This window comes from Rhinolophus ferrumequinum, chromosome 9 (assembly GCF_004115265.2).
Source record: "Rhinolophus ferrumequinum isolate MPI-CBG mRhiFer1 chromosome 9, mRhiFer1_v1.p, whole genome shotgun sequence".
Taxonomy (NCBI): domain Eukaryota; kingdom Metazoa; phylum Chordata; class Mammalia; order Chiroptera; family Rhinolophidae; genus Rhinolophus; species Rhinolophus ferrumequinum.
The window spans coordinates 38,555,921-38,576,761 of record NC_046292.1 but is presented as its reverse complement, the minus strand read 5'-3'; the positions used below and the strand labels follow the sequence as shown (position 1 = coordinate 38,576,761).

General features: G+C 36.7%; 1 protein-coding gene across 4 annotated transcripts in view; it reads left to right on the top strand.

Moving 5' to 3' along the window:
- Positions 1–20,841, top strand: part of NDC1 (NDC1 transmembrane nucleoporin) — a 51,028-nt gene that overhangs the window by 15,020 nt on the left and 15,167 nt on the right. For 3 of the 4 annotated variants that reach the window (XM_033114008.1, XM_033114009.1, XM_033114011.1), the window contains exons 5-14: positions 652–790; positions 3,773–3,881; positions 9,333–9,384; positions 11,150–11,285; positions 11,801–11,893; positions 13,409–13,490; positions 14,811–14,969; positions 17,111–17,356; positions 17,442–17,554; positions 19,605–19,655. In XM_033114008.1, coding sequence (XP_032969899.1) covers positions 652–790; positions 3,773–3,881; positions 9,333–9,384; positions 11,150–11,285; positions 11,801–11,893; positions 13,409–13,490; positions 14,811–14,969; positions 17,111–17,356; positions 17,442–17,554; positions 19,605–19,655 — 1,180 coding nt within the window. The remainder of the gene's footprint in view (positions 1–651; positions 791–3,772; positions 3,882–9,332; positions 9,385–11,149; positions 11,286–11,800; positions 11,894–13,408; positions 13,491–14,810; positions 14,970–17,110; positions 17,357–17,441; positions 17,555–19,604; positions 19,656–20,841) is intronic. The other variant, XM_033114010.1, reaches the window with a different exon arrangement.

Sequence of the window (20,841 nt, the reverse complement as noted above, 5' to 3'; positions counted from 1 at the left end):
CATAATTTTGAAATTTATACCGTTCTTGAACACATGGCATTGATAAAAATTGCAAGTTGATATTGTGACTTTAAAAAGTCATTCGAGATTACTGAAGTAATCTTAAGTTCCCTATTCTTCACTGACTTGAAAACCATGTGCGTGAGTACTACGGAATACTTGATTGCCTTTTGTGCCCTAGCTACTACCATATAAGGCAGGGTGTTTTTTTTCATAGTGATGATACATTTTGTTTAGTGAAAAGGGTCTGCATGAGGGATTGCTCAGTTATAAGAGACAACACAGAAAGAAGCCCAAAGTTGTGGCACGTCTGTCAGGTACACGAGTATATAGTTTGTTTATAGTCCCTCTTAGTGTAGGTGCAGTTTTCCGGCTTGTAAGCAGTTACTCACGATCTATCACAAAGGATATTCTTATTCTCGTCATATTTCCAGAGGACAGAGCTAGGGAGTTAACTAAAGGTCAAATTCTCATGTATCAGAGAAAAGGGTTTTATTTTTTTTGCCCACACTTACGTAAAACAAATCATTTTGTTAGAATTTGGGGCATTTCTTAAGTGATTAAGTTAAAGCTTTGCCTTCCATAAGTACTAAGCCTAAAATGGTGATATTTGTCCCTGACTGTTGAATTAATCTAACTTTTTCTCTTCAGCTTAGATAACCCTGCTGCACAAACCTGCTTAAATGAATATCACCTTTTTTTCCTACTGGCTGGAGCATTTATGGGCTATAGCTATAGCCTCCTGTATTTTATTAACAACATGAACTATCTTCCATTTCCCATCATACAGGTAAGCAATCATTTGAGCATTACCTTATGTCAGAATTTGGCAGAGTTAAAATTGCCTTGGTATATGTGTATATAACTGGCCTCATCTAATCGATTCAAGATTTGATCAGCAAAACTTAGGACTGAGATCCTCGAAATGCCATATAGAGAGAAGAGATTTGTTTTCGTGAGACTTTCGCATGTGTTTGAGAGCTGCAGCCCCTTTCCTGCTGCCACTCTCAGAATACCACTTTGCTCCACTCTTTCCCTCCCTGCTAGGTAGTGGCAGGTGCTGTGACCTAGCAGGGCTGGGGGAGGCTGAGGATCACATTCATGCAAAGTACCTCTGTGCAACTGCCAGCTTCTTTTTGAACCTAAGAACTTCACGAGCTTGAGGATGTGCAAGTAAGTATAGAATATGTCAGTTACGGTCAGAGCAAGGCAGGATGTGTATAAATAAAACAGCTTCAGCTGCTTTGAGTGGGACAGTTTAAATTATCTTTCAGTTAGGTTTTAAACAATCTGCTAATCGGGTATGCTGTCTCTGGAACTCAGAACCACCTCCTCTGGCAGGAGAGAGAGAGAGATCGCTTGAGATTTCTCAGTGTGGCATCGAGGCCTCCCCAGGCTGTTCCCACTACTTCCTAACTGTGCTATTATTCACTTCATTCCCACTCGGTGGCAGGCTGAGGACTGGGCTTTGGAGCAAAAATAGTAGAACCAGCCCCTTCCCACTGGAACCCAGTCTGGTGGGGAGGGAGAGCTGTGGAAGCAAAGCATGTGTCATGAGACTGAAGTACAAGTGCGGTGGGTTAGGGTTCTCTTGGTTTAGCATGCCTGTTGCTTCCATGAGAACACTGATGAAAATACACATACATCAAGGAGACTATATAGTGTTCACAGAAAAGGATCTGCTCCCTCCAACCTGTGAGCATCTGAAGGAAAAGTCCTTTGTAGACATTCTTCGTTCACATCTCTTGAAGATGAATTAAAAATAGAGTGTCAACTTTGCCATTTCAGAGTTACACAAGGAGAAGAACTCCAAAATTCTGTACAGAAATATCCATGGTAAATTACCTTTATCCAAACATAAGAGTATAGAGAATGAAGAAAAGAAAGTGTTAGAGAAAAATGAGAGACTCCCAAATCTGTTGCTCCCTCTGTAGACCTTAGTTGAAAGTGACCATTGTTTAACATCACAGATAGTGATGAACATAGTGTGAACGTAGGAGCAGTCCAGTAATTGACAGTGCTAATAAATTGTTTACCAAGCAATGTCAAATTTGTAAAATTTGACTACTGAAAGTTCTATAATTTTGTTTGATAAAATTTTAGATTTATTCTTATATTCTAGAAGTTTATTCTCTCTAATGGTAATACTCAGCCTTGGCTTCAGGTTCAACTTCAGGAAAAAAACATTTGGCCATTGAGTATTTGACCTAAATATGTTTTGGAGGCATCTATTGTAATCATGAGTGTACAGTGGTGTTTAGTCTGTCCAGTTGGGTGCTGTTCTCCAGACTGGGGATGGTTGGTGCAGGGGTTTCGCTGGGTGGGTGCTGTTCTCTGCATATCTACTGAAATGTCTACCTGCTTCCCTAGCCTGTCTGTACCCTTGTGAGTAATGGTTAAAGCGAGAGCTGTAGTAGGAATAGTACAGAAACGATTACATGTATGCCTATTTTATTGTGGAGGTTAAGGGAAGAAGGTGGTAATACCCAGGGGCTGCACAAAAGAGTACAATTTCACATCTTGCACTTCGAAAATATTTGAACAAGCGAATATACTTGAAGTCGTATGCTTAGTGACCAGGTATTCATATGGGCTGCTTTTTGTAAGATACCGTAGGAATCTATAGACGTGGTATGAAGATAGAACTTCTACCTTCAGCTTCTGAAATTTCTTAAAGAAGGATCAACCCTAATATAATCACAAAAGAATACATATATTTAATTATATACATATCTATTCTTACATATATCTGTGTATCCACGTCTGTATCTATATCTATATTCTTATACGTGTAAGAATATAATAAGCCTAAGAGAAGACCAGAATTTGGGAAGTTTATCTTTTGTTCATTAGGTTTCTTTAGATTCTTTCCAATAATTAACACACGTTTTTCCCATCAGCATTTTTTGGGCAGAAGAGGGGCAAACAACCCTTGTTTCACAAGAAGTATAGTTTCTTCAGGAAAAAAGTTTCATATTTTTCTTATTTGATTCCTTTGTCTTAGAGTGATAGAGTTGGAAGGTACCCACTGAGGAACTATTTAGCTGGTTCAGCCTTCTTACCTCACAGATAATTAGATCGAGAGGAGACATGACTTGCTCAGTGTTGTACAGAAAGAGGAAAGCACTAGAACTCCGATCTCTTGATTCCTAGGTTAGTGTCATCTTCACAGCCTCCTATTTTTCTGCAAATAGCATTAAAAAAAAATTACGTAAAGGTAGTACACATTATTGTTAAGATTTTAGGTTCTGAAGCCAGCCTATCTCAATTGAAATCTCAGGTTTTCCTTTTGCTAGTTGGTAACATTTGTTAAGTTACTTAACCTCTCTGTGCCTCCTTGAGTTTCTCATCTTTAAATTTGGGATAATAATAGAACCTCCTTCATAGGGTTCTTGTGAGATTTACATCGATAAATGTATGTAAAGTGTTTGGAACAGTGCCTGGTACATGGTAAGTGCCCAAAGAATGTCAGCTGCTATTATTTTTATTATGATTTTTATACTTCCTTTATCTCCATAGTCCTTAGTGTAAGTATAGATTGATATTATTAATTTTCTCATTTCTGATCTCATATCAATGAATGTTAATACTATATAAATATTAAATATTTTAACATCAGAAATGGTTGATATTTAGCTTCTAGAATAAGCTTTGTCGTTTTTATGCAATGATTATGTTTTATATATGGACTGTTGTAGTTATGTGCTTGCTTTAGAATGAAGTAGAACCTCTGTTTGGCTGTGTTATTTAATTGTTTTTCTTTTTTCCACAGCAATACAAGTTCTTGCGCTTTAGGAGATCTCTGCTCTTATTAGTTAAACACAGTTGTATGGAATCACTGTTCCTGATTAGAAATTTCTGCATTGTGTATTATTTTCTTGGTAAGAATTTCTGCTTTTTGATAGTGTTTTTGTTAGCTCATAGCTCTGAAAAATGTCAGTTTCAAAGTCATTCTTGATTGTTTTTGTACGTTTCCTACAATTGTAGGTGTGTGATTAGCCCAACTGATTTATTGTTTAGATTGTCGAAGAGTATTTAGTTAAGGGAAGATGTTGTTAAAGAAAATGAGATACATACATGCAATGGAATATCATCCAACCTTAAAAAAGAAGGAACTCCTGTCACCTATTGCAACATGGATGACCCCTGAGGACATTATACTAAGTGAAGTAAGCCAGTCACAAAAAGACAATACTATATGATTCCATTTATGTGAGTTGTCTAGAGTAGTGAGACTCCTGGAAACTGAAAGTGGAATGGTGGTTGCCAGGGCCTGAGAGGAGGGAGAAAAAGGGAATTACTCAATGGACAGAATTTCAGGTTTGGAAGATGAAAAAGCTCTGGAGATCTATTGTACAACAAGGTACATATAGTGTATGCCCACTTAATAATGGTTAAGATGGTAAATTTTCTGTGTTTTTTATCACAATAAAAAAAATATTCTTTAAAAAGAAAATATTGTATGTCATTTGGTCATTACTCTAGAAATAGTATATTCCTTTTTATAAGTTTGTAACTTGGTACAAATAGAAATAGTCTGTTGCTAAGGGAACCATGTAGAATTTATTAACATGAGTGTAAGTACAAAAATATAGCTTCTTTAATATAATGAACAGTACAAGTTGAGTGGAAAACATTAATCTCAGTAGCAACACATAATAATTTAAAATCCAACACTCTAAAATACTGTTTTTAGACTTTTTCTGGTCCAACTTTTTTCTGCAAATATAATTTTACAAAACTGTTCTCACCATGTATAGGTCATTTTGTTGTCTACTTTTTTCAGTTGCAGTTTATATAACCCATATTTTTCAAAATAGCTTTCAAAATTGTCAATCTAATGTTAACATTTCATTATATTGTATTAACCTACTACAGTCATCAGCCTGGCTGTTCCTTCGTACCGACAGACCTCATTCTACTGCGCTTCACTTCATTGAGCTTCACTGATGTTGCGATTTTTACAAATTAAAGGCAAGATCTTCCACCAGCAAAAAGATCACGACTCTTTATTGTGGTACTCGCTTCATTGTGTAACTCTGGAACTGAACCACAGTATCTCCGAGGCCTGTGGTTGTACATTAGTCTGACGAAGCAGTCATCACATTTCCACGGTCAGCTATTTCTTCTGTAACTCCATTTATGTTTCATTCAAATTTCATTTCCAGTGTTACCACTTTTCATTTTTTTGTAGCACTTTGGTCTTTAATAACTGAAAAAGTTTCCTCTTTCAGTTATTAATTTTTGTAAAATGTGGATTTATTATGGGAGACGAGGAGGCAACACATGCTTTGTTGTCTGCTTGAACTGAATAACTGATGGGAGTGACCAATCACCAAAAGACTTTTTTTCCTTTCTTTTTTGTATTAATTTATTTTCCAATTACAGTTGACATACAATATTGTATTAGTTTAGGTGTATAACATAGTGATTAGACATTTATATATCTTTTGAAGGAATCACTCTGATAAGTCTAGTACCCATCTGACACCATACAGTTATTACAATGTTATTGACTATACTCCCTTGCTGTACTTTATATCTTCATGAGTATTTTTCTAACTGGCAATCCCTTAGTAATCCCTTTCACCTTTTTTACCTTTCCCAACTCCCATCTGGCAACCAGAAATTTGTTCTCTATATCTATGCATTTGTTTTTGTTTTGTTTGTTCATTTAGTTTGTTTGTTAGAGTTCACATGTAAGTGAAATCCTATGGTATTTGTCATTTTCTGTTTCACTTAGTTCACTTAGTATAATACACTCTAGGTCCATCCATGTTGTCACAAATGGTAAGATTTCATTTTTTATGGCTGAGTAATATTCCATTGTATATATGTACCACATCTTTATTTATCTATCGATGGACACTTAGGTTGCTTTCATATCTTGGCTATTGTCAGTAATTCTGCAATGAATATAGGGGTGCGTATATCTTTTTGAATTAGTGTTTTGGATTTCTTTGGATAAATATCTAGAAGTGGAATATGCTGGATAAATATCTAGAAGTGGAATATGGTAGTTCTAGTTTTAATTTTTTGTGGAAGTTCCATAGTAGCTGCACCAGTTTACAATCCCACCAACACTGCACGAAGGTTCCCTTTTCTCCACATCTTTGTCAGCATTTATTATTTGCTGATTTATTGATGATAGCCATTCTGACAGGTGTGAAGTGATATCTCATTGTGGTTTTAATTTGCAAATCCTTGATGATTAGTGATGTTGAGTACCTTTTCATGTCTATTAACCATGTGTCATGTTTGGAGAAATGTCTATTCAGATACTCTGCCCATTTTTTAATAGGATTGTTTGTTTCTTTGATGTTAAATTGTATGAGTTCCTTATATATTTTGGATATTAACCCCTTATCAGATGTATCATTGGCGAATATCTTCTCCCACTCAGGTTGTCTTTTCGTTTTATTAATGGTTTCCTTTGCTGTGCAAAAACTTTTTAGTCTCTTATAGTCCCATTTATTTTTTCTTTTGTTTTCCTTGCCCGAGGACACATATCCAAAAAAATATTACTAAGGGCAATGTCAAATAATTTACTGCATATGTTTTCCTCCTAAGAGTGTAATGGTTTCAGGTCTTACATTTAAATCTTTTATCTATTTTTTTTCCTTTGAATATTGGTTAATTAATTAATTAATTAATTTTTGGCTTTTAGGTATTTTAATTTTTCAATTACAGTTGACATTCTATATTATATTAGTTTCAGGTTCACAGCATAGTGATTAGACATTCATACAACTTACAAAGTGATCTCCCCCATTAAGTCTAGTACTCACCTGACTCCATACATCGTTGGAGTGTTCACTTTCCTGTGCTTTACATCCCGGTGACTATCTCTGTAATCCATTTTGAGTTTATTTTTGTAAATGGTGTGAGAAAGTGGTCTAGTTTCATTTTTTTGGATGTATCTGTCCAGTTTTACCAACACCATTTATTGAAGAGACTGTCTTTACCCTATTATGTATTCTTGCCTTCTTTGTCATACATTAGTTGACCATATAGGTGTGGGTTTATTTCTGAGCTATTCTGTTCCATTGACCTATGTATCTGTTTTTATGCCAGTTCCATGCTGTTTTGATTACTATAGCCTTGTAATATAGTTTGATACCAGGTAGTGTGATATCTTTAACTTGGTCTTCTTTCTCAAGATTATTTTGGCTATTTGGAGTCTTTTGTGGTTCTATATACATTTTAGGATTATTTGTACTAGTTCTGTGAAAAATGTCATTGGAATTTTGATAAGGATTGCACTGAATTTGTAGATTGCTTTGAGTAGTATGGACATTTTAACGATGCTAATTCTTCCTTATTCATGAGCATGGTATATGCTTCTATTTATTTGTGTCTTTAGTTTCTTCAGTGTCTTATAGTTTTCTGAGTACAGGTCTTTTACCTCCTTGGTTAAATTTATTCCTACGTATTTTATTCTTTTTGATGCAATTGTAAATAGGATTGTTTTCTTAATTTCTTTATGATAGTTCATTATTTGTATATAAAAATGCAACTGATTTCTGAATATTAATTTTGTATCCTGATACTTTACTGAGTTCATTCATTAGTTCTAATAGTGCTTTGGTAGAATCTTTAGGATTCTCTCTATATACTATCATGTTATCTGCAAATAGTGGCAGTTTTACTTTTCCTTTCCAATTTGGATGCCTTTTACTTCTTTTTCTTGTCTGATTGCTCTGACTAGGACTTCCAATGCTACGTTGAATAAAATTGGTGAAAGTGAACATCCTTGTCTCGTTCCTGATTATTATTATTATTTTTAAGATTTTATTGGGAAAGGAGAACAGGACTTTATTGGGGAACAGTGTGTATTTCCAGGACTTTATTTATTGGGGAACATGTGTTTTTCCCAGGACCCATCAGCTGCAAGTCAAGTTGTTGTCCTTTTGATCTTAGTTGTAGAGGGTGCTGCTCAGCTCCAAGTCCAGTTGCCGTTGTTCAATCTTAGTTGCAGGGGGCGCAGCCCACCATCCCTTGTGGGAGTTGACCTTGTGGTTGAGAGGATGTGCTCCAACCAGCTGAGCCATCTGGGAGCTCAGTGGCAGCTCAGCGGCAGCTCATTGTCTTCATTCTAGTTGCGGAGGGTGCAGCTCGCTGGCCCATGTGGGAATTGAACTGGCAACCCTGTTGCCCAGAGCTCATGCTCTAACCTACTGAGCCACCCAGCCACCTCTCCTTCCTGATCTTAAAAAGCTTTTAGCTTTCCTCTCTTGCATATGATGTTAGCTATGGGTTTGTCATATATGGCCTTTATTATGTTGAGGTGTGTCCTCTCTGTCCCCACTTTGCCGACAGTTTTTATTATAAATGGATATTAGATTTTGTCAAATGTTTTTTCTCCATCTACTGATATGGTCATATCATTTTAATCTTTCATTTTGTTTATGTGGTGTATCACGTTCATTGATTTATAGATATTGAACCAGTCTTGCATCCTGGGAATAAATCCCCCTTGATTATGATGTATGATCTTTTTAGTGTATTGCTAAATTCGGTTTACTAATATTTTATTGAGGATTTTTGCGTCTATGTTGATCAGGGATTTTGGCCTATACTTTTCCTTTTATGTAGTGTCTTTGTCTGGTTTTGGTATGTGGCCTTGTAAAATGAGTTTGGGAGGCTTCCCTCTTCATTTTTTTGGAATAGCTTGCCAAAGATAGGAATTAATTCTTCTTTGAATATGTGGTTAAAATTCACCTGTGAAGACATGTGACTTGTGTGTGTTGGGAGTTTTTTGATTACTGATTTGATTTTGTTAGTAGTTATCTATCTGCATAGATTTTCTGTTTCTTCCTGATTCAGTCTTGGCAGATTGTATGTTTCTAGGAAGTTATCTATTTCTTCCAGCATATAATTGTTTATATATTAGCATATAATTGTTTATAGTAGTCTCTTGTAGTCCTTCAAACACCAGTCTACTTTGAAAAATGATATGTGATTAGTCACAAATTATTGTGGGCATCTGTTATCTATATCCTGATTTGTGTACTGAAAAGCTGGAAGTACTATATTCAATTGCTCACAGTTAATATGCTATGGTAACTGAAATTTGAGTTGTGTTATTGGTGACTGGTGTTGGTAACTAAACCATGATAACTGAAATATGTATTAATATATATCAGGACTGCAAACCAAATACTGCCCATATTTAGAAATTATTCTCTTTACTTGTCGATTCCTAATCCTAGCACTTTGACTGAGGTCTTGGTGTCTACTTGGCGATCTCATCAACCTCGTATTCTAAAGCATGATTAAAGTTTGCTTTATTAGTTTTTTATGTTCATTGTGTCATATTTTTCCTCCCTCAGGTCATATTCCTAAAGCTTGGATTAGCACAGCTATGGACCTTCAGATGGATGAGTAAGTGCTCTATGAAAAGTCTAACTTTAACTCTTAGATGTTTTCATCCCTTTCAATGTTTGCTTCTTTCCGAATGTTTTGTTTTGGTTAGCCTTTAAGATTTTTAAAGATTGTATTCATTTTTAACACACATAGTTCACATAGTTTAAAATTCCAGCGGTGTATTAAAGAGTATATGGTGAAAAAGACTCCTTTTGCCTGTATCTCCAGTCACCCAGTTACTCTCCCCAGAAGTAAACAATGATAATTCATTTTTTGTTAGATAACAGCTTTTATATTATATAAAAATAGACTTCTTCAGTTGCATGGACATGGCCTCCTGTTTTTCTCCTCAATGATTCTATGCTATGTTGTGCTAGACAACCACAGTGCTTTAGCATTATTCTTATTTTGCTGTGAGGAAACCAAAATTGAGCCGGGTCATGTGACCAGTTGAAGATCATAAGTTGGAACCAAGTGGCAGCACTGGGTTGTATTATTCTAGTTATCGCCATGTGCTTTGCACATAGATAAAGCTTTAATCTTGATTTGGCAAATAAATGTAAATTTCTCTATTAGTTTTGTTCTTTTAATTGTGAGACTTTTTGAGTTGGACTTCACTAATGTCAGGTTTTGGGAGTGGGAATATTGGCATATATGGATGTTTCTGAGATATGGTTTCTACACTGTAGACTTCAATTTCTGTTGTAAAAGTTCCTTAGTAAAATTTAGTTTTGTCTTCTGCTTAATTGCTAGATATGAAACCAAATGCATGGGTCATTTTGTTAGCCCAGATTTTAAACTGGATGAAATAGAAAGAAAAATAAAATGATATTAGATAGAAATCTAATGTAATACTTTTTCCCCCTTTTCACTGAAAAATTGTTTTGTTTGTATGGTAGCATGACTGATATTTTGTCTTTAATTTATGCCAGGTCTTAAGTAAATGTTTATTTAAAAGGTGAAAATAACTCCATTTATTTCCCCCCTACTCCTCTCCCCCTATTCCACAAGTGAATGTCGGGTCCTATGCTGGGCACTCTTAACATAAGATGTTTTAAATCTCATAACAGTCCTAAGAAGTAGAACAAAGAGATCATGTCTCCATTACATAGATGAGGAAACTGAGAGTGGGATAGGTCAAGAGATTTATGTAACCATAACGCTTATAAGTGGCAGAGTCAGAGGTTCAAACCTGCTTTTACAATTGCTCCTTGTGTGATTGTAGGGTTATGACGACTTTACTAATTGACCTATTCAAGGTTTTGGTAAGATAGCATTTGTTTTATTTAGCATTCTGACAGTTTCTTAAATTATTTTGCAAGTAATGATTGTTATTTTTAGGTAGAACTATATGCTTTTAGCTATTATGAAACTGTCTATGGAGTATACAGATAGAGCTGAAATCTGGTCCAAGAGAGGTGCTAGTCATGTTGAATGATTTTTAAGTATTAAACTACAAAGCAACAATAATAAAATTTTACCCAGCCTCTAAGGGTTGGCTTGTAGGCTTGGCTCATTCTTCCTCCATAGTAAATGGCATTGAAGATTTGGAACACAAGAAACTGAGTGCCAGTTTAGGTTTACTCTTCCCTTTAGGCTCCCTTACACACCTTGTTAGAAGACATTAGGAAAGGAATTCTGTAGGGTACAAAATGAGAGGAGTCTAGCACCATAATTATTTACAAAGAGGATTTATTTGTTTCTCAGCGTTGAGCCCAAAGTCTGTTAGATGGTTAGATTGTATTTCCCCCATAGAATTAAATAGTCATTTCTGCTTTCATAGGCAATTTCATAGGCCTCTTGACTCTGTGAGTGGCCTCTTGAATCTCTCATTACTCTACCATGTCTGGTTATGTGGTGTCTTTCTCCTGACGACTTGGTACATCTCATGGATGCTCTTTAAAATCTATGCCACAGAGGTTAGTATTGAATTTTTTGTCATACTTCTTGTGTTTTAGAGTGCACAGATTTATTTTTAGTAGAGCACTGATTGGCATGCTATTACACCCAAAGCCATTTTGGTAAGTTGGGTTTTGGTCTCTTCTGAGACTTCATTAGAGATGTATCACTTCTATCATTTTTTTAAATGAATGGGAATTACATTGTCTTTATTATCCCACTGTTTGTCTTGGACAGTGAGTATTTCTGTTTTACCATCTCTGTAGGTTTGTATCATTGAATGGCTTCAGAGAATCTGTATTTTTAAAATTTGTCTCTATTATTGGAAGCCAGAGATGTAATAAAATTGGGAGAGTAACATTTTTGAAAATAGTGTGTTTTGATATATATAGCTTTAATACCTATTTTTGCAAAGAACTCTAAAGATGTTAATGTTGGTTGTATTGTCTTTTTTATAATAAATTTCAGTTAGTACTTACTGAATGTAATAAAGTCATGATCCATCATCGTCCTTTCATTTGATTATATTTGATAGGCTCATCTGTTCCCTATTCAACCACCATTTGCAGAAGAGTCAGATGAATGCCTCCCGAAAGTTTTAAACAGCAATCCTCCCCTCATCATAAAGGTACCAGAGTTGTGCATTTTGTATCTTTTTACACAGTCATCTCTAACTCATTTTAAGGAAGGATTTAATATTTAGCATATTTGGGTATTTAGATAATATTTTTCGAGGGCCTAGAATATTTTAGTACTGGTATTATAAAAATCATGCACATGCTACACTGAATGCTGTTTACTTTTTCAGTTTTTTTCCCCAAGAGACTAAAATGCAGTACATATTGCAAAATGTATGTATACAAGTTAAACTAATTCTATATGCAGAAGAGATATAAAAATATTTCCTAGCGTGAAATATGATGATATCCAGCAATATGCATTGGCTTTTTGTAAACTCCTCATGGTAGCAACAAAGCACTTTTTTTTTCTTTTTTAATCACTGTATCAAGATATATTTGTACTCATGTAGTTTGTTGGCTATTAAGATCAAAGGTAGTGCTTGGTATTAATAGTATGTAGACACTCAGTAAACTCTCTTAAAATATGAATAATAATGATCCTAAAACAAATTTTAATAAAGAGTTTAAAGAAGTTGCAATAAATTTAAAAATCAAGCTAAGAATAAATTGTTTTTATTTAAATTTTGAAATTTTGAAGTAGATCTATAACATATGTGATCTTGTTAAGAGGTCATAGTACTTAAAAAGAATCGAAATAATTTGAACCCATAGTTTTGATTACACTCTGGAAAAGTTATAAATTAATAAGAAAATGAACCACTGAGACTCTGATTACCTTTCTAAATGTCAATTTTGACTAATAGATAAACAAAAATATCAGTTATTCATTTGGTTATTTAACAAATCTGTATTTACTGGGCAGGTGTTAGTCACTGCTACTAGTTATTTAGGGTATAATGGTGAATAAGGTGTAGCATAGCCTAAAGGCAGATGCACAAAAAGGCAGATGCACAAAATAATGAAAATTTGCTATGGTAAGTGCAGTGGGGACCACTTATTATGCTTGGGACCAATATAAGAAAGGTTCACAGAAAGGATGATATCTTGAATGATGAGTCAAGAGGTTTGCCAGGGAACAAAATGAAGATTTTCAGTAAAGTACAACACATTGTGTGTCTACTGTTTGCTAGGCATTGCCTTTGAATGTGGAAGCAAGCAATGCTTGGTTCCTGTCTTACAGTTTGGTGGGTGGAACCAAATGAGACAAGTAAAAGGCAATTATAATAAATTAAGTTAGTGCCACAGTTGAGAATTGTGTGAGGGTACTCATAGGTTAGTGTGGGGGAGGCCAGGGAAAGTTCTAGGAGGAAGGAAAGTTTCGCACTACACAGGTGGGACAGAACGGGGTTCTATAGTTCCTTGTAGCTGGAGCCTACAGTGGGTGGGGCCTATAGAGGGTGCAGGCATTAAAGTTCTAGAAGTCTAAAAAGGAAGGTTAACAGTTATTTTCTTCATGCAAAATCTCAACTAATTTCCCCTTAGATATATAGTGCTGAGCCCAATTCATAAATAAGATTTTATATAAAGATAAAAAAATTAAATAAATTTTTTTCCCCTTTTAGTATTTGGCCTTGCAGGACCTGATGTTGCTTTCTCAATATTCTCCTTCACGAAGACAAGAAGTTTTTAGCCTTAGCCAACCAGGTATTGCTAAAAGTGATAGACCTGATTAAGCATGTGCGTGCAGAAAGTGTTCTACTTAAAGTTTTTGGTGAGATAGGTATATTTAATAAAATATCACACATAAGTGAGTCCATTAAATGAAGTCTTGATTTAAATCTTATAAAACTAAGTGTTTGTGTTGTTGTGGTTATAAGTTATGTCATCAGGAAAGGTATTTTTAATTTTTTATATTATTTCCTTCAGCCCCCCTGATTCCCTTAACCTGGAGAAGTTTGAGATACATTGACAGTTTTAGAGCAAGAAAGCACAGTGTAAGAATCCTAAAAGTTTTAACACTATAAGGGTCTTAAAAAATCAGGTGGTATGACCTCTCTATGGAGGACCTAAGTCTCAGAGAGATTAAATGGCTTAAATAAAGTTGATGTTACAGTTGGAATAAGACATCCTGTCATTTAACTCTTGCTGAGCTCCCTCCTCTTGCCATGCTACTTTGCCTCCCTTAAAAAGAAAATAGTAGATGGTAACCTAAGGGTGCTCTTGGCGACTCTGAAACACTTCTCCACTTTTACTTGCCAGGCCCTTCAAGACTAATTGTGCCAGTGCTCTGCTTTATTCCTAGAGGGAAAGCACTCCAGCCCCAGCCACCAGTGGGGAGCAGAGAACCTGAGTAGCTTTTCATCTTCTCTCTAATCAACACATAATGAAGCACAGTAGATCTTTACACAACTCTAGGATAAAAGTCTTAGAAAATCAAAAAATTAATGAGAAGTAAGGGAATAAGAGTGTGGATCACGGTAGTTAAAAAAAGTCAGCAGAGATATAAACTCTCCAAGTATGAAGTATGATGATTACCAAACGATATGTGACTCCTACAGACACAATAGCAAATAGTGACTGTTAACACGAATGAAAATGTAAGGAGCACAGTGGGTTAAATACAGCAGTTTAGAGGTCACCAGGCTGTGGGTTGCATCTCATTGGTCATGTTTGTCGTCTTCGTCTTCAGTCTGTTCAGTACTCCAGTAATAATAAAGTAACCTTGGGCTTTTTTACTCAAGCCATGCTCTAGTGTTTGGCTTTATTTTAGGGATTAGTTTGAGAGGTTTTTTTATGGTAAAATAGCAACTTCTTATTTGTAGACTTTGGGAAAATTATTTCACCTAAATATTTATTGAACTCCTGCTGTGTGTTAGATGTAATGAGTGTAAATAGTAGTTTAACCGAGAAAAGTGGGCCCTGATGCAAAGTGTAATGTAGCATCTCTTATTGATTTTTCTCCCCACTTTGAGAGAAGCCTGTATGATTATCTACATTTTGAAAGCTGGTGTTTGGACTTCCTAGGTGGACATCCCCACAATTGGACAGCCATTTCAAGGGAGTGTTTGAATCTTTTAAATGATATGACTCAAAAACTAGTTCTCTACCAAGAAGCTGCTGCTACGAATGGGAGAGTAATATCTTCTTCATACCCAGTGGAACCTAAGAAATTGAATTTTCCAGGTAACTCCTTGTACAGCTAAGAGAGGGGAGAGCATTTGCATTTTATTTCCTAAGAAAGATGACAGTAGTTAATCTAAGGATATGTATATTAATGTGAGGTGTATATTTTTAGGGAAAATCCAATATATGGGGTATTGTACTGAACCAAGAAAAAGACTTGGGTATTATTGTAGATTGAAAAAAATTAAGTCCATTGTAGTGGTTGTAAAATGGCTGGTCATCAAACAGGCTTCAGCTTACTCTAAATACAAAACCAGGTCAATCTTTACAGGTGATACTAGTTGCTGTTCTTATTGCAGTATCCCAGAGACAAAAAGTTGCTGGACAGTGTCCAGAAAAGAGCAACTGAAATGAATGAGTGATTTGGGGATGGGAGTATTACGTTCAATGTCATAAGATAGCTTCGCATAATGTTAGTACCCCTTCAGTTTGAAGGGTGCACGTTGACAGGAAGAAGTACAGGTGGAGGAACTCACTCTATTTCACCAAGTCCCTTAAGTAGAACATGCCTCGGAATGTAAGACTAATGAAGCACTTCATGTTCAGATGTCTTTTGGAGCCAGGCATTTAAGAAAATGACGGAAACTGGCTAGGTGAGAGCACAGGCTTCATCTGAAAGGGGAAGCTATGGGATTAGCTTTAGACCGCGGTTTTCATGTGGGAATTTGGACCCAGTATCTGAACTCGTGGTCTTTTTTTTTAAGAGAAGCCTGAAATCTTTCACATTTTAAATGTTGGCAACTAATCTTGATATTTAAAAAAATCCCTGTATGGGCCAAAGCAAACACATCTGTGTTTTTGACTTCATTACTCTGGAGTGACCATATACCAAAAATAAATAGATTACAATGAAATAAGTTCATGAATGTCAGATTTTATAAGATTCTAGAGTGTTTCCAATGTTATCAGCTTTCAGATCAGCATTTGTTTATTGAACAAACAGTTGTTGAATGCCTACCACATACCAAGCAATGTGCTAGAATCCAGAGAATCAAAGATGACAAACAGCCTTGGAACTGATGGTTTAGGGGGAGGCATGCAAATAATGACAAGACAGTGTAACTGCTAAAAGTAAATCTGTCAAAAAGGAGCCTGAATGGATAAGATGATGTTTAATAATGAAAGGAGGCCTTGTATGTTATAAAAAGGGGCTTAGATTTTTATCCCTTAGAGTTATAGAACCATTAGAGAGTTTTGAATAGGCTAGTTACATCAAATTAGCATATTACAAAGATCATTGTAATCTTGGGTTGGAGGGATCATGGATCTGACCAAATGGGTTTTTCATTATTTTAAATTGTTGTCATAGCCTACCGTGCCGACAAAATTTGCCTCTAATTGTGAGGAATTATTGCAACACTTAAAAACCCCAGTCTTAATTTTTAAATTGATTATTCAAAGATTTCTAATTGCCATTAACTCCTCCAACGTCATGTAATGAAAATATGGTACTTTAAATGTTTAATGTCTTATGGTGGTTTTATTTAAAAGAATACTAGTGTAATTTATTTGTCTTTGTGCCTTGTACTGGAGTGGCAGGAAGAATGTTCCTTTGTACAACAGAGTCTAACTAAATTGGTGGACTTATAATTTGTGAAAAAGCTGTTTACAGATCAGATTTGTAGGGTCAGATGTGTAGATATCCTTGTCTTTGAGGTGACTTCTGTTAACTTGAAAGGACTCTGGGGAATATGGGATAAGGTTGGCGCTCTCTAGCTGTACAGTTTCACAGTATGAATTTGATTGTGTTTAGCCAAGTAATAGTTACAGTGGGGGCATGCGATAAAACTGGAAAAATGCAATGATTGAAGTTGTTGCCATATAAAAGTAAAATGTAAATTGATGAGTTTATTCAAAACAGCTTAGAGAAACTGACCTTGAAGATGAGGATATTCATGGAGGGGAAAAGACGAGAGGCTGTACCAGTCTGACAGAAAAAGATGTTTAAAGCTCCTTGAGTGGTCATTGAGTTGCAGTAATAAAAGCTGGCTCTTGAGAATGTAAACCTAAATGGAAACAACCTACTGAGCCCTGGGTGAATGCATTAACCAAAAGATTGAGATGTATAAAATTTGAGAACACTCCATGCTGACCTGTTTGGATCAGATTGCCCCTTCAGCGCTGGATCTGTTCTTTTGCAGAAGAAACTACTTTTCAGACCCCAAAATCTAGCCAGATGCCTCAACCGTCAGTGCCACCATTAGTTAAGACATCACTGTTTTCCTCAAAATTATCTACACCTGATGTTGCAAGTCCCTTTGGAACCCCATTTGGCTCTGGTGTAATGAATCGGATGGCTGGAATTTTTGATGTGAACACCTGCTGTGGGTCACCTCAAAGTCCTCAGCTAATAAGAAGAGGGCCAAGATTATGGACTTCTGCTTCTGGTGAGGACTACTTATTTTCTAAAATTTGAAATGTCGTAGTTGCAGAGAATCAGATAGCCTAAGTTTTCACCTTCTTTTTTTACAGGTCAGCAAATGACTGAATTTTCTAATCCTCCGTCTACCACTGGTAGTGCTGAGGATAAGACAGTGAGACCGCCCAGTGTGATTTATTCATGGATGCAGAATAAACGTGAACAGGTAGGATGATATGGTTACAGGATTCATATTTGCATGTAACATTGAGAGCATCAAGGCTCTCACATGAGTGAGCTATCAGGAATAAAAAGGACTTTTTTTTGATGCTTCCTGTATTAAATTGACCCGCATGAAATTGCCAGTGGCGGACTGGTTTTGAGCTGAGCTTGGTTTGTGTGAGGAGCATGGGTTCTAGTGTGGCTGGAGCCGAGTGAATGAGGCGAAAGTGGTAGGTGGGTGATAAGGTCAGAGGGGTAGCAGGCACCCAGAGCTCATCGGGCCCATGCGTGTTGTCAAGACTGACATTTTCTCAGAGTGAGATGGAAAGCCACTGTACGGTTTTGCCTGTAAGAATGACAGGATGTAACTTTATATTTTGAATGTGCTGCTTGCTCCCTCTGCTGTGTTGAGACTACATTCTCAGAGACCGTGTTTCCCCGAAAATAAAACCAGATCTTATATTAATTTTTGCTCCAAAAGACGCATTAGGGCTTATGTCCAGGGGATGTCATCCTGAAAAATCACGGTAGGGCTTATTTTCCGGTTAGGTGTTATTTTGGGGGAAACACGGTAATAGTAGTAAAGCTGCTGAAGTAATCTAGTGTGAGATGGTGGTATGTGTGACCAGAGTGGTTGTGGAAGCTGTAAGATGTGAGCAAGATCTGGACATATTTTGAAGGTAAATGTGATAGGTTTGGTTGTGGTGTGAAAGAGAGAGTCAATGTTGATTCTAAAGTTTTTGGCCCAAGGATCTGAAATCATGTAGTTGGAATTTATTGAGCTGTAATTTGCTGATGATTCTAGAGAAGGGATTTGATGGGAGCGAGGTGGGGAAATCTGGAGTTTGATTGTAAACATGTGGAGTTTGATTTTAAACATGTTGATTTTGAGATTCTTACTAGACAACTGAGTGAAAATACTGAATAAGAAATTGGACATATATCTGGAGTGTAGGGGAAAGTTCTGGGCTAAAAACATAAATCTGGAAGTCATCAGAGTATAGACAGTATTTAAAACTGGGAGACTCCATGGAAACTCTTGGGGATGGTAGACACAGAAGAAAAGAGACACAAGAACTGGCACCCTCCAATAATTAAAATCTGGGAGATGAGGAATAGCAAAGCAGACCAAGTGACCACTGAGGCAAGGAGAGAACCAAGAAAAAAGCTTTTCAAGAAGTGGCCGATGCTCCTGGCAAGTCGCATGAGATTCAAACTAAGAGTGAACTGTCGTGTTAGAAATGTGGAGGTCATTGAGTCCTCGTGCAGAGCGAGCGGATGAAGTGGTGGGGATGAATGCCTGATTGGCATGGGGTCAGGAGGGGCTGGGAGAGGACCTGGACACCACGAGAAAAACCGGGCCTTTCCAGGAGTTTTGCTCTAAGAGGAGCAGAAAAATGGGGTAATAGCTGCAGGGAGTTAATGGGTCCAAGAAGGGTTTCATTTCTTAAGATGGCAGAAGTAATAACATGTTTGCTGATGGAATGATCAATTGATGGAAGAACTGAAGGCATTTTACAAACTTCCGGATCCCATATGGCTCTATATGCCAGAAGTACTGCCATGCCATGAATTTAATTTCAAGTTAGTTGGAGTTGTATAGCTTTCAGCTTATAATACTAAGAAAATTGTTTTCCCTGTAAATGTCAATTAGTAGAAAATCATTCCACATCTTAAGGTTTTTTTTGTAAGGTAAATATGCTCTTTTTTGGTTTTAAGAAGTTAAAAGGGCAAGACAGCTGTGGAGAATTGAGAAAGAATATGGTCTTAGCAAATATCACCAGAACCACTTCGAATTCCTTTTATTATGACAGGTCTCTAGTTTGGGGGTTAGACATGTGTACATGGTAATGCAGTTGGTCAGATGGCCCATCTTGGTAATCTAATTTATAGCACAAAGGTATTTACTTACGTGGTTTATTGTAAATATTCTTTTCTCTGTAAGATGTGAGGTGTTTAAGTTAGTGTCAGGAAGAACCTAGAAATATGTAATATTATTTTTTCAATAGAATTGAAAACTGTAAATGTGTTAATTCTTTTTTTTTCCAACTCAGATTAAGAATTTCTTGTCAAAACGGGTGCTGATAATGTATTTTTTCAGTAAGGTAAGATTGTGTAGTTATAGCCTTGGGAATCAATCAGGGGAGAGGAAATGAAATAAGAAATGAAGTAGCAGATAGGGTTTGACTTCTGAGTGTTTAGCTGGATCCCAGCAAGCCCAGCAGCTTTGCATCGCGCTTCACTTAACCTTCATTTGAACAATAGCTGCCCTGTACTCACTCAGTGGCTCCCTGAGTCTCTTGGCTGCAGGCAGCTTTGTGCTGATACACAACCCCTTCCTGCAAAATGAGCAAATCCATGGCGATCCTTCACGGCTCGTTGTCTTGCTAACACCTTTGTGGCCAGTTTGGTGTTCAGATGAGAGGTGATGGGGTTAGATCGCAGCTGTCAAACTTGTGTTGGATAAAAAGTTGTAATTCAGGCCACAAGCTAAATGACTTTCCAACTTGTCTCTCAGCTGCTCCAGCTGCCACAGGAGAGTAAATCTCAATTGCAGAAGCTAAAGATTCATTTCTGTTTTCACTGGCTACAGCTGTTGTGTGTTAACTAATCCTTTGATGAGCAAAACCTTTGCCCACATGTAGGGAAAAGAATTTTTGTTTTGTTTTAGTTTTTTGAATCTCGCTTCTCTCTTTCTGCAGATATTGCAGTATTAGCTAATATTGCACTCAATTATGCCTCCACGTGAAAATTTGCGTTGGCATACATTATTTATTTTTATTCTTTGGGCGTAATACTCTGGTGGGGAGAGAGATTTGAGTAACCCTGATAGAATATAGATGCATATAACAAAGAACCATTTTAAGTGCTTGAAACTTTTTCCCACTGTGGTGGCAGGGAAGATCCACCCAGCTATCAGAGACCGTTACCAAATGTAATCAGCCTTAGGCTGTCCATTAGAGCTTTGGGAAAACTACGAGACACCTGAGGAAGGTGTCCACCAAGAGGAAGAGAGGGCATCTGAAGTTTTACGTCAGTGCTTTGTGTCAGAAGAATGGAGGGAAGTCACCCTTGCATCATGTACCCCATGCTCTTTTCACCTGAGTTCCTTCCGTTAATTCTGACACCATTCCTGTGAGTGGTCTTTCTGTCCTCCTTTTACGGACAGGGAAACGTGAGGCTCTGGGGGGAGGTCAGGTGGCTACCCTAAGGGCACATAGCCTGTAAGTGGCAGAGCAGGCTCGGCTGAACAAGGTCTCCTTTTTCCTTGCAAGTGAACAGTTACTTTTG